The sequence below is a fragment of the Adiantum capillus-veneris genome, chromosome 4 (assembly GCF_014529385.1).
Source record: "Adiantum capillus-veneris isolate H3 chromosome 4, ASM1452938v2, whole genome shotgun sequence".
NCBI lineage: Eukaryota > Viridiplantae > Streptophyta > Polypodiopsida > Polypodiales > Pteridaceae > Adiantum > Adiantum capillus-veneris.
The window spans coordinates 42,870,986-42,897,689 of NC_140934.1; the positions used below are offsets into that span (position 1 = coordinate 42,870,986).

At 39.5% G+C, this 26,704-nt stretch overlaps 2 protein-coding genes across 2 annotated transcripts in view; one reads left to right on the forward strand and one right to left on the reverse strand.

The window, feature by feature from the left end:
* Nucleotides 1-6,796, forward strand: part of LOC147459048 (uncharacterized) — a 36,918-nt gene extending 30,122 nt beyond the window's left edge. The window contains exons 11-12 of the mRNA XM_086510416.1: nt 6,450-6,564; nt 6,642-6,796. Coding sequence (XP_086366542.1) covers nt 6,450-6,564; nt 6,642-6,702 — 176 coding nt within the window. The 3' untranslated portion in view covers nt 6,703-6,796. The remainder of the gene's footprint in view (nt 1-6,449; nt 6,565-6,641) is intronic.
* Nucleotides 6,797-20,217: 13,421 nt separating this feature from the next.
* LOC147459049 (polyubiquitin 9-like) lies at nt 20,218-21,400 on the reverse strand. The gene is made up of 3 exons (XM_086509758.1): nt 21,217-21,400; nt 21,030-21,069; nt 20,218-20,387 (listed from the first exon to the last, which is right to left on the reverse strand). Exons 1-3 carry the CDS (start codon nt 21,397-21,399, stop codon nt 20,326-20,328), a joined length of 285 nt encoding a protein of 94 aa, XP_086365884.1. The 5' UTR covers nt 21,400; the 3' UTR covers nt 20,218-20,325.
* Nucleotides 21,401-26,704: the final 5,304 nt, after the last annotated feature.

Consider the following 26,704-nt stretch of genomic DNA (forward strand, 5'->3'; position numbering starts at 1 on the left):
ACTTGATCGTATCCCTCAAATTCTAAGGTCGGTGATCCTTCTTTTTTTGCCATATATGAAATTATGGTATTTACTTCTAGCCCCCATTTGTCTATCACATCAGGGTTTTCAACTTGTAAATATTGAGTTCTGTTTTTATCCATATATATTTTTCCTTGTTTGTTTTCCCTGATTTCCTCTTTAAACTCTATGTCATGGTCATCAATGCGAATAGCATACTCTTCATTAGGATCTAGGTAAACCTGAGCTCCATGGAGATTAGTCTTATAAAAAGAGAGTATGTGCTTATACCGCACGGTCGTTCTGGTTTTTGAATGAGTCGAATAGGAAGACATTTCAGTTGTTTATTCTGAAAAAGTGTCTGAGACTTCTTCAAAGATAGTGTCCAAGTGATCTCCTTGGTTCACACTCTCTTCGGTGGATACTCTACGATCAGTTTCTCCAAATATGCCTTGGTTTGTTAGTATACGACCAGATCTAAGGTTCATATAGACTTGTGAAGCCCTGGATAGAGTACTTACCGTCGGATTGACTTGTTGTCAACTTCTTCCACTTGACTCGATTGCAACTTCTGTCAAGCTTTCAATTCCTTGTTTGTAACCTAATTCCTGTACCAATTTTAATCAAGTAAGCTATTCTTTCACAAAGACTGTACACTTTTTGCTAACTATTGTGACTGGTCTATGTGTATCTCTCCAAATTGAGCTAAGTGAGTCAACACCTGAGACTTTCAGATTCTACTTTGCTAGCTATTTTTGCTAACTATTGTGACTGGTCTATGTGTATCTCTTCAAATTGAGCTAAGTGAGTCAGCACTTGAGACTTTAAGATTCTACTTTTGTAAAAAGTCAAAGGACTAATCTACAACCTGGAACTGAGTGAATATGTACCAATTTGGATCCGATTGGACCCAAAATTGCCTGGTGGCCTTGTATTATGTTGGTCCTACATTGTACATTGGCTCAAAAGTCAAAAAGTCCGTCTCTGTGTATCAGTAGTAAATAATCGTGATTATTTACTTTTCTCAAATTTTTAACACTTTTTGGCTTGTCTTGCTAAGTATGCAACTTGTTAAGGTCTGTGGACAAGTTGCACTAAGTTTGAACAAAATTTGTTCAAGTCATCAACTGTTTCTTGTCCGCAGACTTAGTTTCCAAGAATCTGGCTTAAGTCTCACTTTTGTGATCCAAATTTCATCAAATTTGATTTGCATGGTCTACTTGATATGCTTGACTTTGTGGTATACTCAAATATGCAAAAATGTCAAATTTAGTAGCAGATATAAATAATCGCGATTATTTACTCGTGCTATTTTTATGAAATTTTTTGCCACAATCTTGACACATATTGGTTAAGCAGCTCAACTTAAGCTCCCTAGCCAAGTTTAATCAAGTTTGGATAATTTTTGTTCAAATGGTCAACAGTTTTGTGTGTGCAAACTGACTTTGCAAATTTGGCCACAATTTTCACTTCAATGATCCAAATCTTGCCAAATTTTATTTGTGGGATTAATATAACACGCTAAAACTAGTGGTATGCTTGTTTGGTCAAAAAAATTGAGAAATGGGACAAAAGTAAATAATCGCGTTACTTCTGACAAATTTTTGAATCTTTTTGAAGAAATTTTTTCAATTTACACTCAAGTTCTCGACAGTCAGTACATATTTCAATTTTTACCAAGTTTTTGGTCAGTTTGGTAATCCAAATTCTATGGGCCTTTACAAAAGATGTTTGTACACATGCATAGAGTCTCTTGTATCAACCTTGGTCACTTTTGAGCTGAAAGTAAGTGATGGCGATTATTACTTTAGGTCTAAAATGAGTACTTTTTTCAACTTTGTCACAACTGGACAATCTTTTTATGATCTATCTTAAGCCTTTGAGTCAAGTCAAAACTTAATTTGGCTTAAAATGTCAAGAAAAAGTAAATAATCAGAGTTTTTGTAAACTCTTGAAAATTTACCTCAAATGTGTCTTTAAGCTTACCCACTGGTTCATACAACTTTTAAAGCATAATCTCCAGCCAGATTCAATGGTTGACAGTCTTTTGGTGCTGTTTCAAGCCGTAGATCTGAAATTTTGCAACTTCACATAAACAAATCACAATTGATTCTTTTGGATAGAGCATGTTCTAAGATCCCACCTCGGATTCTACTTACCCTACTCCTACGTTCTACTGTAATGGGATTGTGAAAAGTGTCTACAAACACTCATTTTATGGTTTTCTAAGCCTTGATCGTAAGACTTGTCTCGTCCATCAATCATTTTCAAAATCCTAATCTAATCCTTCAATCCTACAATCCTAAAAGATACTTAGCAAATACAACTTACTTCCAAGCTACCTCTACACAGCAAAAGACGACAATTTTAAGCTATGCGGTTTTAAAAAGAAAGTTTTGTGTCTAGGTGATCCTAAAGGAAGTTAAATGATAACTTCACAAGATGCTTATGTTTTTTCTTAGTTTAGGTCTCTTCGATCCGCGGAAGCAGTGCCAAATGTGGAACGGGTGTCTAACCTCACTCCTATCTTATTGCAGACATAGCGAGAACCACGAATATATTGTCAATCCATGGGACGAAGCTCACTTGACTAGTACATAGAGGCTACAAGAGGTTGTCAATCTCTTGGAAAACAACAAACAACTCGCATATATCTCAAGCTACACTCAAATGACAGAAATCACCAAAAGCTAATCGCTCATCATAAATAAATCACAACCGTTATAGCATCAAATGACATCCAAATGTTACGAAACTTCTAAGAAATGTTTATAAGACCTAAGCACACATGCTTATGGTCTCATATCTCACTTGAGGTCAAGTGAAAAAATCACGATTATTAACAACAATGAGTTTTTGACCTAGTCGTTTTTGACCCAAAATGTATCTAAATGCTTAGAAATGATGCCCCAATATCTCGTCTATATTTATTTTATGATTTTGAAGCTTAAATTCTTACTTATGATGAAATTAGAGGCCACAGGTCGACGATGCCAAAAGCTACGGAATACCATGAAATGCTTACATCAATGCGTAGAGCTCTTACGTGCGATTGCAACGCAACAGACGGCACTGGAATGTGACAACCGGGAAGAGAGTAGGAAGCGCAAGAACGAGAGAAGTGAGCGTCGTTAGCTCACGCTGTGTTCCTATTATCCAAAACTTATGAAAAACTTACAAAAATTGGCATTTATACCTTAGCCAAAGTTTTTGTGGTCAAAACTAATCATTTGGGAGCTCTAACTAACGACAGGTTGATACAATCTGGAAGCTTGTAGCCCCAGTTCATTAATTACACTGTTTATCTGAAAAGTAAGAGTTACAACATTCTCGATTCATCAAAATAATAAGTGTTTTTACAATAAGAGTTTCAAAAAATGTTATTCGAGTTAGTTTGATGCTAATAAGAACGTAGAGAAAGAAAGAGAGAAATAGAGAAAGAGGGAGAGAGAAAAAGAGAGAGGGAAAGAGAAAAAGAGAGAGAGAGAGAGGAAAGAGAGAGAGAGAGAGAGAGAGGAAAGAGAGATAGAGATAAATATAGATAGAGGGAAAGAGAGAGAGACAGAGATAGAGAGGAAAAAGAGAGAGAGAGAGAGAGAGAGAGAGAGAGAGAGAGGGGAGAGGGAGAGAGATAAAGATAGAGATAGATGAAGGGAAAGAGGGGAGGAGAGAAAGAGAGATAGAGATAGATAGAGGGAGAGATAGAGAGAAAGATAGTTAGAGATAGATAGAGGGAGAGAAAGAGAGAGGTAAATAGAGAAAGAGGGAGAGAGAGATAGAGAGAGAGGGAAAGATAGAGGGAGAGAGGGAAGGAGAGAAAGAGAGAGAAATAGAGAAAGAGGGAGAGAGAGATAGAGAGAGAGGAAAAGAGAGATAGAGAATGAGAGAGAGGGATAAATAGAGAAAGAGGAAAAGAGAGAGATAAAGAGAGGAAAGAGGGAGAGAGGGAGAGAGAGAGGAAAGAGGGATAGAGAATGTGAGAGAGGGAGAGGGGGAAAGAGAGAAAGAGAGGGAGAAATAGAGAAAGAGAAAGAGAGAGAGAGAGAGAGAGAGAGAGAGTGAGGGAAAGACGGAGAGAAAGAGAAAGAGAAAGAGAAAGAGAAAGAGAGAGATAGAGATAGAGAGGGAGAGGGAGAGAGAGAGAGAGAGAGATAGGGAAAGAGAAAGAGAGGGAGAGAGAGAGAGATAGGGAAAGAGAAAGAGAGGGAGAGAGAGAAATAGAGATATCCATGGGGAGAAAGAGGGAAAGAGGGAGAGAGAGGAATACACATATTCCTCGGGAGAAAGATATAAATAGAGAGAGGAAGATAAAGAAATAGGGAGATAAAGAGCAATGGTTGTAGGCGGAGCAACCATTTTGTGGTGTGCGCAATGCGAGTATGCTTCTGCTTCTGTAAAGTGCTATGAAAAAGACCTTCTTTACATGAAGCCGATGGACCCCTAAAAATTACTTTCTACTCTCTTCTCCTTAGCTTCTCTCTCTCTCTCTCTCTCTCTCTCTCTCTCTCTCTCTGTCTGTCTCTCTTCCTATCTCTTTCTCTCCACCGAATAGGCATTAGGTTTGACAACTTTTAACGGTACCGTACCTTAGAATGGAGGCAGACATGCAATGTGCAAAGTAATCCCTCGAACAAGGAGCTGTTTGTGAAGAGATGCTGCACTAGAAGCACAATAAATAAGCTCTTCATCATAGCACTCTACAGAAGCAGTGAGCACTCTCGCACTGTGCACAACACAAAACGATGGCTATATTTACAACCATAACTATTTATCTATACTCAAATGATGGCTACATTACGTAATTGTATATATATTTTTGTGTACATATATATTTGTTTATGCATGTATATACGGGAGCATAACACCAGAAGGTTAGACGCTTCCTCTTGGGTATAGTCCTTTTTTAATCATGGCGTTGCGGTCATTGATCCATTCATGCATGTATTACCGCAACGTACATTTGATTTTACCACGGTTGAGAGTATGATGATATTTAAAAAGGTGCCACTTGACCTTTGACACTACTAGCCTCTACTTAGGTCTACTAGTATGTATATGTGTTTACGTGATTGTGTACTAATATACTTGTGTACGTATTTATAGATAAGTGAGTAAGGGGGAAAGCTAAATCTTATATTTCTCTTTGTAATGTAGATGTCAAACGAGAGACCACTTGGTGGGGAGCATCCATCTGGCTCTTCTTTTGGTTAGTTCACATCTCAGGTGGGCGTCCACTCGGGGTGGACCTTGAGGCGGTGAGAACAAGCAAAAAAATAAAGATTGTTACTAGTTAACCCTAAACCATGAGTGCCATAGGTTTATTTTTGTTATTTACAGGCATGGCCATTCTACACCTACTCTACTCAGGTTCCTCCACCAATCGTAGATCCAGACCTACAGCGGGCTCTCTCTTTACAAGACCAGTATCCCCATTTGACAGAGGGATTGTTTGCAAACTATGGTCTTTCTCCGCAATCCACACCATGGCGGAGTCAGGGAGGGACTCCTTACATCCAGAGCCTCGCACCAACGGCACCTCAGTCTACGGCCCCTTCTTATCATTCTACTCCCCTTCCATCTCATGGTCCTATTCCCCTTCCATCGCAGGGTCCCACTCCCCTAGCATCATAGGGTCCTACGCCACTCCATTCCACTCTTGCTTCGCCAGAACATCATCGACAAACTTCCTCTAGCGGCGCGCGTCAACGCTCGTCTCAAGGCAGCGAGCATCGTTAGAGACAAAGCGGCGATGGATCTTGTAGCTTCGCTTGTTTTGATAGTGGTGGGGGAATGAAGTCCCCTATTTCAAAGCGTGCGGGCCTTGACGCAGAGGACGAGGATACTAGTGCACCGGTGACCAAACATGCATGGGCGCTACTACAGGGTAAAATATGGTGGGAAGGTGGACTTTGATACATCATAGGGTACAAAATTTCAATGCCATCTTAAAATTCTTATACATTCAATGTATAAGAACTGTTTTGTAAAGTTTAGAGACCAACTGCCCGATCATGCACACTACATTGACGATGCGCTGCATGCTAGATTTCCAAATGCCCTCGATCAACATTTTTCACAACAATGGTTTAGGGGTACATAAAAATATTTTTGAAAAAAAAGCAGACCACTGTACAACACGTATCAGCCAACTAGGTTAGCGATCCAGATAGGAGCTATCGTAGTGGAAACATGGCACACGTGGATTGTGAGTGCGCAATGCAAGAAAAGAGCGATCAGACTACGACGGGCTCATCCTACAGACAACAACACGAAGCTCGCGCTAGACAAAATCCCGCGCACTATGACTCAGGTGGCAAGGCAGCTTGGAAGGACAAATATGTAAGATTGATTAAATTAGAACCTAACTCGGTGATAATAAAGATTGTAGTTGATGATTTGTTATTGTTATTGCTAACTTAGAAAAATATCACTCTTAATTGACCAACCAGAGAGATGGTCAAGTATCAAGAGCGACATACATAATTTGATACTTGGCGATAGTTGTTCGAGAACAACCACATCTCTTGTGAGCAGTTCAACGCAACGGTTGGATTACTACAAGCGGTAAGTTTAAACAAGTAATTTTGTATCAATTGTTTTGAGCTGTTGATAATTGTTTAATTTGGTTTGGGTTTATGTAGAGTCAAGGTGATCAAACGTACGTGCCTCTGGAAGACGATGAGAATGAGGAGGATTAGATAGAAAAATATTTATCGAAACTTTCGTAAAGTTCCAATGTGGTACAATGTATATACAACTATTTACATTTTATTTGTAACTTTTTTAAATGGTTGATCTTCTGCACATTAAATTGTCAAGGTAAAGTAAATTCAATTTCAATTCTTTGGTTTTTTTGTGTACTCTTTCAAAAAACAATTGATGTTTCATTGTTTTATGCAGGTAAAAAATAAAGGTGCTCATTTGGGCCCACCTTTATTTTTGAACGGCTGTTTAGTGGTAATTAGCGCGGTAATATCAGCGACAACACGCACGGTAATAGAAGTGGGTATATTAGTGAATATATTATCACGATTATTGCTTCCAAACCACTATCGTGTTATGAGCCGTGGTTATTTTCGCACATGCAATTTTTTCTCTCTCCATTTTACTTCGTTTTTTTGCGGCAATGCTAACGGTTATAGACTACTCCTCTTATAGTGGAACAAGATGCCTTGTTGAATTTGCCACAGCAAAAGTACCCTTGGAATAAGGATGTGTGCATATAATGGTAGGAGTTGAAAAATGGGCTATCCCCAACAGATGGTGCTAGGTACATGTCAGAGCATTTGTCATCTGTCTCAGCTGGTTATATGCCATCCCAAGCTCCCATGTATGCTCCAGTTTCTCAATCTTAGCACTTGGAATTTTTCACTCAACAGGAAAACCATGCAACTACTATGCCGAGTCAACAATGTCTGACAACTCAAAACATGCAATAGTCTAACTAGGTGCGTTTGACGGCTAGGCAAGCAACAAAAGAGGGTAATCAATTTCAAGTATTGGCTAATAATGATCCAAGAAGCATAAATGTAAGTACTTTGATATCTAGTTAGTGAGCAGAAGGCTTGACAAATGGAAACAGTACCGACGGAAGGGCTAGACAAGAAGCTATCTTAGTTGAAGAGAGCGGCAAAAGACTGCCGGAAAATGCTGCCGAAGGAAGCATACCCCATTAATGTAGAGTTGATTACTAGTACCCACTTCAGATAGATGAGAGATTGGAAAAGCTGGCTGATCAGTATAGCTGGAAGCGGAAGAAGAAAAAAAAGAAGAGAGAGATTCATTCTATGGGAGCGGCTGAGACACTCGTCTCTATCTATGACAATAGTGTAATTATTAGAGTTAGTGCCAGCCTTCAAGGAGCAGCTAGTTAAAGAAATTAATTAGGACACCAAGCAAGTTCATGAGAATCCGACTTAGATAGATGCCATGCTAGAAGCCAACAATGCAGAGGTTGTGGCTATAGTTGTATATGATGAGTAAGTTCCCACCGTCGTCACAGTTGGAATATACAAGGAGTAGCTGTGCCATTTTTTTAAAAAAAGAATCTAGAGGAGTAGCCATGCCAAATATTTTACTGATGGTGGCTCACGAGTCAATTGTGTTACCAAAAGCATTGTGTGCATAGTTTGGAATTAAAGAGCTCAAGCCAACCCCATTTTCCATATAGATGGCCGACCAACGAAGGGTACAACCATTTTATGGGCTTGTTCAAAATCTTGTGGTTGAGATAGCTTGCGCGTCTTTTCTCGGTCATACACAGACATGGAGGGATTGAATCCTTCATTTACACAACACCAAATTGTGTCGAGAGAAGGTGCAATGCCCATTCGGCAACAACGGTACCGAATGAACTCGAACAATGGAGTTAGGGTTGAAGAAGAAATTGATAAGCTTCTTCGAGTAGGTTTAATCACACCAGTAGAAACAACAACTTGGCTATCTCCAATTGTCCTTGTGCCAAAGAAAAGGTGGATATGGGTAGACAACGAAAGCTGAATCCCATCAAAATATCGGATCCATGTTCCATCCCTAATGGATGTGCTGCTAGATGATGTAGCAGGCCATGATATGTACTCATTTCTCGATGGTATAACTAGATCAAGATGGCTCTTCACAAGAGGAAAAAGAGGGCCTTTATAACCAAGTGGGGTGCTTTAATTATATGAGGTGATGACTTTAGGGATGAAGTGTGCTAAGGCGACATTCCAAAGAGTGGCCTCGACCATATTCAAGCCTTTTCTAATAGACTTCATGAGGTTTTTTAAATATGAATTCACTCTTTTTGGAACCAGAGAGACACATATGGAGCATCGCAAGAATTGACTTATGTATTTAGCAATGTGCAACTGTTGTAAAGCAAACATTAAAGGAATTACAAGATTCTCCATCCCAGCATAACTCTAGTTTACTTCTCCTTTTGCATGGCAAAAGCTGACTCACTTACTCACAAAGTATAGTGATGTTTTCTCAAGTGATTTACCACCGGGTTTACCCCCTACACGTAATGTGCAACATGACATAGATGTCCTATCGGGCACTAAACCGGTGAGTAAACCCCCTTATCGTATGAGTTCTAGTGAGGCCAAGGAGGTTGAACGTCAGTTGACTGACTACCTTGCCTGTGGTTTCATTAGACCTAGCACTTCGCCTTAGGCATCGCCAATTCTATTGTTAAAAAAGAAAGATGGTACTATGCGCATGTGTGTAGATTATCGCGGATTAAACACCATAACTATCAAGAACAAGGTACTATACAAAGATAGATTATGTGCGGGGGGGGGGGGGGGGGGGGCAAGATACTAAACAAAGATAGATCTTCATTCAAGATACCACCAACTGCATATCCTTTTGAAAGATATCTCTAAGACTACCTTTAGAACACGGTTCGGACATTTTGAATTTTTGGTTATGCCTTTTGGTTTAACTAATGCTCCAACTATATTTATGACACTCATGGATAATGTTTTACGTCCCTATCTTGGAAAATTTGTTGTGGTTTTCCTTGATGAAATTCTTTAAGTGGGAGAGTATCTCTATGGATTTTGTAGTAGGACTCCTTAATACAAATAGTGGCCCATGATGTCATATGGGTAATTGTAAATTGTCTAACAAAGATGTGTCGATTCATTCCCACTAAGACTATGGTTAAGACACCGAGATTAGAACGACTATTTATAGAGCATATATATAGACTCTATGGTCTTCCAACTAATATCATTAGTGACATAGAATGAAAGTTTGATAATCACTTCTGGCAAGCTGTGTTCCAAAAGTTGAAAACTACACTTAATCTTAGTACGGCTCATCATCCGGAAATAGATGGTCAAACCAAAATGGTTAATCAAGTGCTAGAGGATATGCTACGAGCATACGTTAGCAAGAAGAAAACCAAGACTCCCTGCCTATATTGGAATTTTCTTATAATAGTTTAAAGCATGTGACTTCCTCATAGATCTATGCACAACCACCTGCTAGATGGCAACCGTGTAGTAGCTTGACCAATTGCAACTTTGTATCTTAATGTCGGGACTTATGTTTGCAAATTTTCTTTTGGGCAATTTTATTATTTCTCTGCAATTTTTTTTCCACTTTCATATTTTCATTTGAACATATGTTAACAACACTATCTTCATTTTTGTAAGGGTAGAGCTCCAAAAAGGTTTGAACTTTTCATAGCCATAGTTGAGCAATGCAAAACATGTTTGAGTGACGATACATAAATATTTGCAAAATAACACTTCGTAATTATAAAGCAGAGAACGATCACATTGAAACTTCCATGCTCACTACAAGAGGTTGTGTGCTCTTGTGACGCTGTTAGCGACGAAAATACACTGGGTTTTTATAACCCCCGGTGTCACTAAAACCGTCGCTACGAGAGCGTCGCTATATGCGTCGCTATAGGCGTCGCTATATTCGTCGCTATAAGCGTCGCTATATAGAGACGCTCATAGCGACGGTCATAGCGACGTTTACACAGAAGTCTATAGCGACGCTACAGAGCCATAAATAGCAACGGTTATAGTGATGCCCGAGAGAATTTTTTTTTGGTGACAGGGCATTGAATTGAATGCCCTGCCACCCATCAACCATATTGTACTTGATTCACTTTTAAAAAAAAGTGCAAGGGTAGATAATAGACCCAAAATAGTCACCCACAAGACGTATTGTTTGCAAAATTGACAAGCGTAAAATTGACAATTGTACACATCATAGGCAAAATGAATTGATTGACAAATGTAATAATGACAATTGTACAACATCATAGGCATAAAGAATTGATTGGCAAAATGAGCTGCGGTGACAAATGTAATAATATACATGGTTCAAAAAGACGTATAAAATCCGTCTCATGAAACATAAGCTATGAGAAACCCTAAACTAATGCTCTAAACTGATGTCGTCTAGTCAGACGTCTCATCGCGTCCAAGTGGCGTATCTGTCGGATTCTGCAAAAAAAGACAATAAGACAGCTTTCAGTAAGTATAAACATATAACGACATTTATAAAACAATAAAAAAAATAGAAAAGAGTAAATCCTAATACTAACCATGCCGCCGCGAGAACTGAGAATGTCCATCAGGGCGTTTAAGCCCTTCCTGCCTGCGTACTCGCGCTCGTACGGTGTGGGATCACGTCCTGTCATCGACCACTGTCAAAACATACAAAGAATTCATTATGTTAGAATTAAAAAACTCATAAACCCTAAACTATCGAACATAAAGAGCAATGCGAAAACACTTACAAAATCGGCCTCAAATGATGCCCATCCACCGCTCCCCAAGTGGTGCGAGCTCCCTGCCTCTACTCGTGCTCTGGCTGCATCCTTTTGTTGCTTCCACTTGTCGGGATTCTCGCGCGTTGCTTTCTTCGCATTCTTCCAATCTTCTTTGGCCAGCCAATCTGGCCTGTTCCACCCATGCTTGATTGCTTTTTGCACTTCGGAACGCTTGTGTTTGCAGTATTCGCGCATTCGAATCTTCATCAGGTCTTCATTGAAGCGCTGATCCCGTGTTGGAACGGAAAACTCATCATGAAGTATGCTGATGACTCTGTTTTTTAAATCACTTGGTACTTCACTCCATTTGTTTAGTATGTAGTGTCTAAACAGCTGAGAGCAAAGACCACGCATGCGCGAGATCACCTTCTTGCCGTCATCATCCATGATGATGCCACCGCTGAAGTCGACGGAGTAAGGCAAGCCCTCTGGCCGGTGACGCATGAACGTGGGTGTCCCGACAGGGGTCTCTAGCGGCGTGTCGATGGGGGTACAGACGTCAGGTGTCTCCACCGGCGTCTGGGCCCCGAAGCGAGGAGTGTCGAGTGGGGTGGCTCTTGGCGGAGTAGGTAGAGGTGTGTAGCTGCTAGGAATAGTTAGCCGTGCAAAACCTGGTGTAGATGGCGATGCTGTGGCTGGTGTAGGGGCGGGCAAATAAGGGGAGGGTAAAGAGCCTCGTCGAACACGAGGCGATGTGGAGGCATCGGTGGCGGAATCCCCACAACAACCGCCACCGCCAACACTAGAGCGCCGGTGTCTAAACGAGTGTGAAGCTCGTCTCGTCGACGCCGAAGCTTCGGAGCGCGCCGAATGCTCCGAAAGAGAGGGAGATGCGGATGGACTAGGAACGCGCGATGATGTGCCTGAGCGATGACGCTCCACGTACCACTGTCTCTGCTGCGGTGACAAAGAAGAAAGAAACTCCTCATCATCCATACCTGCATTAAACACACGAATATTTAAACTTAATATTGAATGAATAGAGTAGACAATGACGCAAAGACCATTAAATACAATGACGTAATGACGCATATAAATACAATGACGTAATGAATTGAGTGATAGAAGAGGCAAGTCGAAAACTCAGAATTTTCAATCAAAAGATGTGAGCGCGAGTAGAAAAGAGCGTTATACACCATGGAAGGTACTTAGAGAGCCAGAGCTTTTACAACACGGAGCAAAATTGTTCAAATACAATATTTGTGGCTTTAAGAGATCTCTCTCTCATCCTCGCATAACTCATCATAACTTCCTATATCTATATAGAGCTCTCCGTTTAAACACATATCCTCTGTTTCATTTTGTAGCTCCTCTGCATGCACCCCATATAGAGTAGTAGCATCTTGATGCTCGTCTGGCACCACCGCAGCGGCTTCTGATTGAGCATCTTCTCTGATCTCCTCCATTGATGCCGTTGTGATTGGCACATGGTAACCTTCATACGTCCTTGCACTACGAGGGGCTACCTCTATGACGTACCACCAGTTTGATGTAGACTTTGTAGGATGAAATATTACCTGCCAGAGCCACATAACTTACATGAGAGCTTTCAAGCACATAACTTGTAAAAGGCTCTCGTTAACTATTTACATACTTACTTGTTCACAATGCTCGGGTAGTACGAAAGTGTCTCTTAGGTCAGTCCATTTCTTAATAGAATCCACCTCAAGAAAACCAGACTCTCCTCTACGCACAGTAGCGTTGAGACCCTCCATGATTATCTTGAACCATTGCACGTCGAACAAGTCGACAAAAAATCCTCTGTAATCGATCCTCAAAATCTCTTGCAGCGTGCCGAAGTAAGTGAGTTCCGCCACCACAGGATCTACATTAGAGGAACGTCGTCGACTAGACTGTTCAAATTTTGCCATGATTCCACAATCTTGAGTAAAACGCTTTTTGTCGATTCGTTTCACCCTAAAATGTCGACCTTTTACACCATGCTGCTGTGTATGACTTATACTACAACGAACAAAGATTATGAGTGGCCGTTCAAACGTTTAGAAATAAAGTCACTAGCTAGTCGTACATTGCAAACTTACCTTGGTCGCGCAACCCCAAGTGTACACTAGCCACTCTCCAATGTACACTAGCCACTCTCCAATGTACACTAGGGACTCTGATACCAACCAACCTTCTGCCATGCTACCCTCCGGACATGCCTTTTGACGCACATATCCCTTAAGCGTTTTCATGAAACGTTTTAAGAAGAACATCCATCTGGAATGAACTGTGCCAGCTATTTCCACCTCATCAACTATGTGAACAAGAAGATGCACCTGAATGGTTAGCATGGTAGTAGGAAAATGTTTCTCAAACATGCACACAAGCTCCGCAGCATTTAGTTTGGCGAATGGTATGGAGTCTACATTGATCTCCTTTTGTGAGATCCATTGCACCAACTTTGCAAGTTTGTAGATTGTGTTACGGATGTCGAGAGACAAACATCCCTCAATGGCAACCGGTAAAATAAACTGTAAAGTATGTGCAGCAATGATATTAAAGTCCACATTTTATGCAATGATATTAAAGTGCACTATGAACGTACCTGACACATTTTATGCCAATCGTGTGACTTCAAACCGGTAAGCTTTCCTTCTTTAGTAAAACACGTTCGGAGCGAGTGCATTACGCCAGTGGGGGTCCGCAAAGATCGAATGGTCTCTTTTACTTTGCGTTCTTGGGCTCCTGTGAAAATACATGGTGCTTTAGGGAGTTTTATCGATCCATCAGACGCTGTTTGCAGCCAATATTGCTCCATACGATCCACATTTCTAAGGTCAACTCTGGCTCCCAAAGTATCTTTCTTGCCGGTCAGATGGTCCCATAGTAGATTACCCACATTCTTGAATATGTGCATTGGATCGAGCAAGTGATTGATCATGAGTCGGGGCCAGTATGGTAACTCGTACCATAGAGATAGTCTCTTCATCCCTAGAGGCAATCCGTCATCGCACATCTCCTTCTGCTCTAACCATGCTTGTGCAGACATCCTTGGTGGCTCTCTTCCCAAAAAGCCGTCGCGTAACACATGATTCTCTGGAAGATACGCTTGATGACCTTGGTAGATTTGCTTCTTCAATGAGGGCGCCCTACGTGCATTCAGTCTAGGTCCACATGTGACACATGCTTTGTATCCGCTTGTTTGAAGCCCTGCATGTATACACATGATAATAGATCAACTATGGGAAAAAACAAGATTTACAGTGTCTGAGTGAGGAGTGTCAATAGATCACCTGAGCATTCTGTTAGCCCGGGATAGTCATGCATGGTCCACATTAGAATGCCTCTGATCAAAGCATTCCGTCGTCCTGTGTGTCGGCTCATATCCACCACCTCTATGCCAATCCACAATTGTTGTAGCTCTTCCAATAGTGGACGAAGATACACATCCATATTCCCCACTTTATATCGCCCTGGCACAATCAAGCTTAGCCATAGGTGCCCCTTCTTCATAGTCAACCACGGGGGAATGTTGTAGTTGAGGATGACAACGGGCCATACACTGTAAGATGTTGATCTTTGACCAAATGGATTTACGCCATCCATAGCCAGGCCTAAGCGCAAATTTCGAGCTTCCCTGGCAAAATCCGACCATGTTCCATCTATATGTTTCCAGGCTGCGCAATCTGCAGGAATTCGCAGCACACCATCTGAAGATTTATTCTCCTCATGCCATGATGCTAGGGCGGCCATGGACTTACATTCGAAGAAATGCTTGATGCGAGGAAGTAGAGGAAAACGTCGCAAAACCTTTTGTGGAATTTTTGTCCCGTGGAGATCTACTCGATATTTTTCGGAATCACATTTCGGACACTTCTCCATGTCTATGTATTCCCCTCTGAAAAGAATGCAGTCATTAGGACAAGCGTGGATAGAATTGTAATCCATCCCTAAGTATCGCAAAATCTTTCTTGCTTCATCTCGGGAATCTGGCATCACATTGTCAGCTGGTAGTATGTGCTCTTTAAGCAATCTACACAACATAAAAATACGATACAATCGTGTAAAAATCTATCAGATCATTATACATTTAGAGTTTTATTAAAGTAAACTAATTGTAATAGATCACCTAAAAAGCGCTGTGACGCTAGTGTCACTCCATCCAAACTTTGCCTGCATGTTGAGAAGAACCAGGAGTGCTTTCAATCTAGACATACGTGCTCCATTATATAATGGCGTATCGGCTTCACTTTTCATATCATCATAGATAAGCCTTTCTGAATCCATGATTGTCTCGATCATTTCATCAATCTCGGGCTCAAACATTGCCTCGTTGGGAATGTGCTCTGCATGATCATCCCCCGAGCTGTCAGAGGCTACATCTTGTGGCCTCACATATGCTGCTTGACCAAAGCGCCTGCGAACACGTCTATTGGGTTGCAAGATTGCTGCTTGTTGGCCAGCGTCAGAGTCCGACGAGTTATAATTGGCAACAACTCGATCTATAATAGATGGATCGAACTCGCCAAATTCACGAACGTGTTGCAAAGAAACGCGTCTTGTCCGTCGCACAGCATGCTTGCATTGATTACAAGGACATAAGACCCTCGTTGAGAGATAGGTGTTTCGGTTGGACGGTCCCACATCCTCGTCACTACTCATAATGAGGATAAAAATCTTATAACCTGAACCACAAATTTAATATTCTATTGGCATTCTTCGTGTTATCTCTCTCTCTCTCTCTCTCTCTCTCTCTCTCTCTGTCTCTCTCTCTCTCTTTACCTCACATTCTCTAGTCATGTCCAATCCCCGCACACCTCGGTCTAGAGGTGCACAGAGATCAGAACCACCGGGTTATAATCTCGTCTTTATTGGTCAATACCTATATTTGTGGGTACAAGAAATCTACAAACCCACGTCTACATGATACTGCATGTAGTGGACAAAACCCCTTTGCCTCTTCTCTAGCTGTAGCACTTCACAACATCTTAACATCTTTTCACAATAGATCTTTTCACTGTTCGTCTAACTCTAAACCCTAAACCGTAAGTAATTCTTGCGTGGAATCGATCTAACGTAAATAAGCGTAAATCTAAATAAACGTAAATCTAACTAAAAATAAACCTAAATCTAATTTAACGTAAGTCTACATCTAACCTAATCTTTAACGTCTTTTGGGATAGTTTCCTACGACGTTAAAACTCTCTTCTTCTTCTTGTGTGTGTGTGTGTGTGTGTGTGTGTGGGGGGGGGGGGGGGGGGAGGGGTAAACCTAAATAAACCTAAATAAACCTAAGTCTAATCTAATATAACATAAATCTAAATCTAACGTAAATTATGTTATATTAAAAACAAAGAACTAAACTAACAGGGATTATAAGAACCTTAAAACTGATTTAACACATAATTTTTCACATAACTCGGCAAGAGTTGGCATTCTCATCACTAAAGATGTGAGAGTTAACTTCCGGCGGTGACGCTGCCTCATCTCCATCCACATCTGACGACAGCAATTGGCCCTTTAGACCGTTCTTGCTCTTGTTACTAACTTTGAAGTTGCTGTTGAATGACTAGAGGTTGTCTAGATGGTCATTGTGTCGGGGATGTAGTGACTCTTGCCGCCCTGAAGATCCACCTTCTTCCCTATCTTCTGAAGACATTTCACCAGTACTTTTGGATCGACGGAGCCCACCATGAGTGAAGGCAGCAATACCCTATATTCCATTGAGGGCTTTCTTCACCCGCTTCATGCAGGCATCGCAGTCTATGGAGACCTAAATCTAATCTAATATAACGTAAATCTAAATCTAGCGTAAATAAACGTAAATCTAATTAAAAATAAACCTAAATCTAATCTAATTTAAGTTAAATAAATCTAAATCTAATTTAACGTAAGTCTACATCTAACCTAATCTTTAACGTCTTTTAAGATAGTTTCCTACGACGTTATAACTCTCTTCTTCTTGTGTGTGTGTACGCATGTGTGGATGTGTGTGCCAATAAAAAGAGATAAATGGTATAACCTTTCTATCACCCATGCCAAGTATGATAGATTGGTTATGCCATTCCCTTTTGAATAATAGGTCTTGAGTTCAACTCCTCGTCGGCTAGATCTTTAGGTCTTTTAATTTTAATTAGTTTCCTACGACGTTAAATTAGTTTCTCTCTCTTTCTCTCTCAATGTGTGTGTGTTTTTTTGTTTATGTATGTTTTCTCTCTTTTTTCCTCTCTCAATGTGTGCGTTTTTTGTTTATGCATGTTCTCTCTCTCTTTTCCTCTCTCAATGTGTGCGTTTTTTGTTTATGCATGCTCTGTCTCTCTTTTCCTTTCTCAATGTGTGTGTGCATTCTTTGTTTATGTATGTGTGTGTGCGTTTTTGTTTATATTTGTACTCTTCTCTCTCTCTCTCTCTCTCTCTCTCTCTCTCTCTCTCTCTCAAAAACACTACGTGTGTGTGTGTGTGTGTGAGAGAGAGAGAGAGAGAGGGAGAGAGAAAGAGGGGAAGGGAACATGAGAGTGAGGAGAGGGAAGGAGCATACCTGGCTCTCCTTCCTCTCCTCGTGTGTGTGCGTGTGGAGAAGAAAGAGAGAGAGAGAGAGGGAGAGCGTTACCTGCTCTTGCTTGAGGGCGCCGAAAAACTCAGATATGAGATCTGAGTTTTTGGGCGCTCTCTGTTATTTTTTTAGCCGAGCCGGCGTCGCTATGAGCGTCGAAAATTTACTCATAGCGACGCCGGGAATTTTTTTTTGAAGCGTCGCTAATATGAATAGCCTCTTGTAGTGGCTGTCATAGGAATGGCACATGCCCACATATTATAAGTAATTGGGAGGGACCATGCAAACTCTCCCATATAAGGAAGCTCGCATGTTTTTTTTTTTAATAACATAAAATAGATCAACAAACAAAAATTACCCAATTACATGGACCCAATGATTGCGCATGCGAGAGAGAGAGAGAGAGAGAGAGAGAGAGAGAGAGAGAGAGAGAGAGAGAGAGAGGCCGCTGGAGGCAGCCGGCCATACTAGTTGCACCAAAGTAGGCACAAGATCTCTCTCTCTCTCTCTCTCTCTCTCTCTTTCATTCATATATGTTTTTTCCCAAAAACATTCTTTGGATGTTGAAATTCTAGTACCATAAGGCCAAAATCACATCCTTAAACAATTGACAACAGCCACAATGTGGAATGAAATTGAGTCACAAATATCCGAAGATCAAAGAAGCAATTTCATAATAAGATTGCTACTCATGGCCCATTGAAACCACAACTCGTGCATGCTGATACATTTGTCAAAATGTATGGCAATTGTGTTGTACTTTTGAAAGCACAAAAAAGTTGTGACAACTTAGCTTTCTATCCAACACTTGCTCCTATGTAGTGCAATGATTTCACCATATGGCTTCTTGCTTGGACATACTCATGAGCAGTGTTTATCGAAAGCTTTTTTAAGAACCAATGGAAAAAAGGAGAGCTTTGAAAATTTGCCGGGTTTTAAAGAAATTTAGCCGGTTTTTATTGGTTTTTCCACTGAAATCCACAAAATTCGGCCGGTTTCCTTCAAGGCGGCCCTCGAAACTAACCGGGAAATTTTAATTTTTGTCCTTTAAAAATACACTAAAGGCTGGTTTTCAGTGAACACTGCTCATGACTCATGAGTCATTCTAATGTGTAGACCAAGTGTTCTATAAATTCAAAAAACACACAAAGTTTTTGACAGCATTCCTACCTTGGATGTCATTCCTTAGAATGCATTGAATGCAATACATACCTAATAAAGGTTCAGTCCATGCAATGCTTATAAATTTGTTGTGTGCACTCCATCGTATGTCTTCTAATTTTTTGTCCTTTTTGCTAGTTCATGTAGCAAACACAAAGCCAATCAAGTTCTTCTAAATTTTTGCAATGTTTTAGAAAAGACTATAAACACACCCGTAAGTCACAAATTAAAACAAGGGAAAACTACCAAAATACCCCCCTAATTTGTGGAAATTCCCAAAATACCCCTCAAATTTCAAAAATTCCCAAAATACCCTTGTATCTGTTTTGGTTGGATTGTTCAAGATTTTTTAATCTTTATTCCTTTTTTATAATTGAGATCCATTTTTGCATGCTTAACATGTAATTTGCCACAAATTACCTCTCAAAGAAGGCAATTATGTCTAAAGATAATGAACCAATTCATCTCCAAAGCTTACATAATCGACTCAAATTCTAGATTTAGCATCTTATATTGATAAGCAATGAGTCTTCTTATGAAAAAGCTACAAATTTTTTAATCTTTGGAGAAATTTAATTTCACAACCAAGGAATTTTGAAAAATTTGAAGGGCATTTTGGGAATTCATGACAAAATACTGGGGGGTGTTTTGAGAATTTTTGAAATTTGAGGGGTATTTTGGGAATTTCCACAAATTAGAGGGGTATTTTGGTAACTTTTTCTTAAAACAATTGCTAGCGACGGAAGTTGTAGTCATCTAACCTTTCTTTGCTATTTGAAGCTTTTAAGGTAAGAGTGGATACGCACGGGTGGGGTAGAATTTCAACCTACTATCGTCAACAAACTATGTCCACGAGTCTCAACTTTGCAAAAATCGATAGAGTTGACAAATGTGTCTTCTACCTTCGCTCCTCTAAAGAATTTACCGTTTCACGTTCGTTACAGATAACAACATCAAAAAAAATTTGTTGACAAGAGTTCCGGGTTGTTCCCCTACCCATACAGATGTGCTCTAATACATTTTTTTTGTCGTGTGCATAAATATAAGCTTCTAAAGTGAGATGGAAATATACAATTTGTCATGTGCAATTATATCATCTAGTAAAAAATCCTTATACATTAAAATAAATATTCCTGTTTGAATAATCACATTCGAAAGTAATAGAGCACAAAAGTTTCCCTAGAATGAAATTATGCATACCCATGAAAAAGTGGGAAATCTTGCGTAAATGGTAGACTCTATAACTTTAAAACAAAGGGTATATTACAAGTACCTAGGATTCAGAAAGCATATAGATAAATCATTGAATTAGAAATTCATTTTAATAGAGTCGAACGAAGTTGGCATGTGCAAGATAAACTAGAAATTAGTCCGATATTTGAAATAGTTAATCCCTGCTTTCGTGTGGATCGGAGTTGTGTATATCGATGTCTTCCCAATCTCCACTACCTAAAAAAAGGCAAGTATTTTAGCAAACTAGTCCATGAAGATTACTTGCACACAAGATAAATGATAGATGGACTGGATATAAACCATCCAAGGCTTAATGCTCAAGAAGATTTAGAAATATTCTCATGTAGGAAAACGGAGTCTTTTTCAGTGTCTTTCATACCATGCATAACATCATGAGCTTATGCTTGAGAGGCACCGCATACCTAGCTAGGTACGATTGGGGGCAGTGGACCGCCGGCCCCCCCCAATCGTACCTAGTTAGGTATGCGGTGCCTCGCTCACAGAAACTCATGATGTTGAGGTAAGTCACAATGTGGGAATTATTGTGGGAATTTGTCTAAAACTTCTTGTGATATGTGATACACAAGATTTTCGAGACACGGCTTTCAAAGTGGAAATATTAAAGGGCATCTCAGATCCATCTCATGACCTCGATTCCTACGATTGAAAGGATGCCCTAGAAATGTGATTCCTATTCTAGAAAATTGCTGCAAAGATAAAGCGATTAAATACACGGAAAATACTACCCGTTTCCTTCTCTACCTCTTCCTAAGACTCAAAAAGGAGTCCTATTTTTCAAGGCCATATTGAAAATATCTCTCTCTTGCAAAGAGAGAGAGAGAGAGATGGAGTTATAACCTTTTCTGAGAGTGAGTGCAAGGATTGAGCCGCTTTCAACCTGCAAGGGACAAGATTTCCATCAGCGTTCCGCGTGTGTGTGTGTGTGTGTGTGTGTATATATATATATATATATAGATATATATATATATATATATATATATAGAGAGAGAGAGAGAGAGAGAGAGAGAGAGAAGCGAGCACCTACCTGCTGTTGGGCGAGGGTGTGGGAGTCGTCGAGGATGCGACGTGATGGCAGCAGAATGAGGCGCTGCTGGCGAGCGGGGTGGCAGCTCAGCGCCTGCAGCTTGGCCTTCACCTCCCCGCCGCTGTCGCCGCTGCTGCAGTGCACGAAGTAGGTCGTCCGCTGCCTCTTCACTCGCAAGTACATTACCTCCTACACCACCGTCAACGACAATAATATAGTCATTCAAAATGTGTAACTTCTCTCTCTCTCTCTCTCTCTCTCTCTCTCTCTCTCTCTCACACACACACACACACACACACACACACACACACACACGTACGTGTGGAGTTCAAGACTGGTTGGATAGATATTTGAAGTCTCTAGAGATGTGAGTGTGTGCGCCCGTGTGAGTGCAAGTCTTAAGTTCAAGACGTGCCAAATAGATATTTGAGGTCTCTTGGGATTGTGTCTACAAGTCTCTCTTCTTCTTCTTCTTCTCTTTCTCTCTCCATAGTGGACACATGCTCTCTTTCTAACCCCTTGCCACACTACAATACATACTCATGATCTATTTCAACTCCCCTCCCCTTCCCCTTTCTCTGTCTCCAATGCATGCACCACCTTTTAAATCCAGAGCAACAAAGCAAGCAATTCATTACCATGTCCTCTATGATCCTTCTCAGGCAACGCAAGGCTTCCGCTTTCTAACACTCGCGTCTTGAAATGCAATGCAAGTTCTTCTTTTTATTGAATGGAAGGAGGTGGATACCCACACCTTTATGGCTCCCAAATAATGTGAGCTCATTCTATTCTAGACCTTCCATTTCTCTTCACTTCTCTCTATATACTATACCTTTCATCTTTCCCATAAAGTACACACACATCACAAAGATCCCCCATTCTCCTTCTTCATGTCAGCAACATGTACTCCACAATTACGAGATTGAGAATTCTATCATCACAATTTGATTTCTACTTTTGCACTAATCCTCAAAAACTCTTGTTACTCAATACAATACACATTGATGTAGCTCCTCACATCCCGGAATTTCATAAATTGAAAATGACCTTAAATCTTTTAGAGACACATTCTTAATCATAAAATTACACAAGGCTTGATTCCACGCCTATAGGAAGGGAGATCTTGTTCAGTAAGATTTTTTGTAGCCCATCATATGTGTTCCTTTATGTGCTTGTCTATTAGATTCTTGGTGCTCAAGCTTCCTTTGCACTTTGTGTTACATTGATGCGGCCATCTTTTTTCATTGCAATGATGAGAAGAGATGTTTTGCTTTTAAGGTAGGCTCTATATATACCTCTAATTGTAGGAACAATTTCCTTTGCTGTGCACAATATATACGCTTTAAGGATCATGCTTTCAAGTATTTCACAATGTGTTCCACACTTTTTGGAGAGTATTACGATGATTGGAATCCAAGGTCTTATAGTCGTTTACTAGTTATGGGGGATCAAATTATTTCTTTACAAACCAATTAGTTTAGCGTTATGCCACCTTCACAAGATGGAGATGGGTCTAGATTCTAATGAATCTAAGTTGAATAGTACACTATGAGCACCCGGGGAGTCCACTATGTAAAATTTGCGTATAGCACGTGCGAACAAGAGATATTTAAATAATCTCTTATCTGTATATTTTCAAGTATTATATGTATCTCTTACGTATGCATTTTTATAAAAAAAACTAGCCCTTATGTATGAAAGTTTTCACTTTTTTATTTAAAAAACCCTTTATGTAAGTACATTTTTTTTGGGGGTAAATGTACCTAATTATAAATCCTTTATTTTGTTCGCATGTGCTGCCTTACATATTTCTTAGTGGATGTCTCGAGTATGAGCATAAACTGATGTGACATATGAACACAATTTTTCAATTAGTGCTCGAAGGTTCATCGTTCAGTACTCTCTATATAACGTGCATTCGTGGGGTATTAAAACAACTCTTCTTTTAACATGTCTAAATGAATAAAATGATCCTTTGTTTTAGAAATTTTTTTCAAAATTGAATATAAAACCCCTTTATTTTAATGTATCTATGCTAAATTGCCTAAAATTTTTACATTTTAAAACTCCTCGTTTCGAACTCACGTTATACATTAACATGATCACATAGTGCACCTCCTCGAAAATTAGTGCAAACATCAATTCACTACATTTTTGTCTTATTTTTTAAATATCAAGCTCTACTAGTTCATATAGTTATAATGGTGCCTCAATTGATCGACGAGAGGCATGCACACATAAGCTCCTCACAATACACAAATATCTAAGGACAAATTCCTAAATAGTATCAACATTGATATAGTAATCTAACCTTCGTTTAGAGTATTGAACAATCAAATTTGTAGAGTAGACGTCTTTCACAAAAAAAACCCTTCTACCATCCATATTCTTCCTACAGAAGAGATACAAATGGACACAATATCTTCGAGTGAAAGAAAATGATCCTCCAACAAGATAAAGATTCTATACACTTATGATACAACATAATATTCTCCCATGTTTAACCCTTGGCACCAGTGTTCGGAAAAAATCATTTTCACAAACATACAAAAATCCCTCCAAGACAAAGACAAATCTGAACAAAAATTTTACAATACTAACCAGTATTTTTGTAAAATTACACTATTTTCCATGTATTTTAAACGGAATTTTCTCCTTCTTGCCCTCCCCTCAACCGGCTACTTTGATTTTGCAACCGGCTCAAGGCTAAGCTGAGGCACACTTTTCCCGAACAGTGCTTGGCACACTCACCACCACGGTACTATAAAAAAATACCACTAGGACCGTGATAAACATCTAGTTGTATCACTAGATCCAATGGAATCCTTTCCTTTAGTGCTTGCACCTCTGGATAAAGTTGTGCATCAGTTTTTTTTTTTAAAACTCCTTCATGTTTTTTCAAGTCAAGTTAATTTGCATTGATAATGTGTCAATTTACTCCTCCCAATTTGTGACTCTAATGAGGACACCTTCATTGCGTTTTTTAATTCTACCTATGCATTTATCATCCCTTCGACATTTGTACACCTTTGCACAACTTTCTTTGTGTAGAAAATGTGTTAAAACCCCAACCATTTGCTAAGCTTTCTACAGCTTCTTTTTATTTTCTTCAAAATATCTCTGACAAGTCCTATCAAAGAAAGCCAATTGTGGCTATATGAGATGCTGGTGGGAAAAATATTCTAATGGCATTAAAAAATCCTTAAAGGAAAACCCTTTAAAGAAATATGCCCAAAAAATAGCATGAGTTGATCAAAGAATAGTAAGAAGGTAAATTAAAGAGTAAAATTTTCTTTCCATGGACATCCCTAAGGAGTAATTTGTTAAAAATTTTCTCGGTTTATTATACTAAAAAGAGGTCAAATCAAATCTCACGAAACTCAATTTTTAAAAAAAATTCCATTATAGGTATATAGTGGATTTGTTGAGCATGTTTGATAGCTAGGTAAACACAAATAGTATTTAATACTCTTCCAAATTTTTCGTTTTCAACAAAAAGATTTTGTTTTGGACTTTTTAAGTCAAAAATGAGGAGATGAACTTGGAAATACCATTCTCTTTTTTATGAGCTCAATAACTTGGAGAGAATCTCCATGAATAACAAGATAAAGAGGTCTATTAGGAGGAGCATTCATGATAGATGAGTATGCTACGTACTGACCCTGACTTTAGAGATATAATGTCAGCCCTTGCTTTGGGGAAGAAAGAGGAACCATTCACCTTGCAGGATGGTTATCTTCTCCACGGAAATAGGATATGTGTTACGCATTCCCTTCGTGAGAAAGTTATGTATAAATCCCATGCTCCTCCCTATGCGAGGCATAGAGGTATTCAATTTACTCTTCGAGGAGTAGAGACGTATTTCTATTGGCCTACCATCAAAATGGACATACAAGAGTATGTTTCAAAATGTGTAGTATGCTAAAAGACCAAATATGATAGAGGGAAGCAACCTGGATTACTCCAGCCATTGCCTATCCTAAATTCCGCATGGGAGAGTATATCCATGTATTTTATCTTTGGATAGATTGCCCAAGTCTATCCATGGGACTTGGGATAGAGTTAAAAAAAACAATAATATATGGGAAAGACGTGTGATTCATTTCATCATTAGAGCATGAGTTTAGTATTAGATTCCACGATACTAGGAGAGCAGTCTTTGAAAACAACCATATACAAAAAAAGAGAATAATTTGTTGAGTTTTATATAGATACATGTGATATCACTGGAATGGTATTTCATTTCCCTCAATACTAAGACTTATAGCTCTACCACTATGTTGAATATTTTATGACTGTATTAAGAATCTTGAGTTGATCAGCTATGCAATGAAACCATGTTTCTCCTAGAATAACATCCTTATGAAGCAACATAGATATAAAGAATTCTTCTTGGTCTATGTAGCCCTTAACGTGGAGCCTTAGCTTCCCGATTAATGGTGTAACTCCCAATTCTTCAACTTTTATGCCCAACTTTTGAGTTAACTTGACCAAAATCAAGTTATGAGAAGAGCTAGGATCAAAGAGATTGAAAACATTTTGATCGCTAACCCTATCTCATGAATAAATTAGTTGAGGAGCTTCTTGACTCACATTTATGGAGCAAAAGACATGCATGGGTAACATGAGGACAGTCATTCTTACAATTCCTTGTGGGACATGATGATAGGCGTCTCCTTGATCTCCACACTTAAAACACCGATTCTCCTTCTTATATATCTGCAAGGGTGCACTATTGAGAGCCCCCATATATAACGTATTTTTGGGAGGTATTTTAAACCCCCTTCTTTTAACATGTTTGAATGAATCTAATGACCCCTTATTTTAGTAATTTTGTTCAAAATGGAATATAAAACCCACTTTTGTTAATATATCTCTATTAATTTGCTTGAAATAACTTGCATTAAAAACTCCCTCTTGCTGAACTCATGTGGTACATTAACATGATTGCATAATGCACCCCTCGAGTATTTCTCAAGGTCTCCAAAAAAGACTTGTTTTGCCCCTAATACACCCTTCTCTTTCTTTGTCTTATTGCCCTTAAAATCTTGAAAATGCATTCATTGTAGAGATCCTTCTCACTCTTCTCACATGTCTTATCTGTATAAGTCATCTTGTTGGGAGAGAATATCTTGGTAGCAACCATGGAGTGGTGGATGACTTATGAGATCATATTATGCTTCTACGCATTAACATATATGAGCATATTCATGGAAAGCTCTAAAAAATATTGTTGCTTTTTCTTTGAGGAGTCAATTCTATTGATGAAAGTGGTGTTGAGATGATGATCCCAAAACTTTTCCACATACTTTTGAATGGATTCCCCCTTCTCAAGCTTAAGACTGCACCAAGCCGTAAGCACATTGTCTTTGGATTTCTCTGTCAAGAATTTCCACATCATAGTAATTCTACATTCCTTCGAATTAGTTGGATTATTCCCTTGGGTTTGCATTCTTTCCCACCATTGACAAGATGTACATAGCTACAT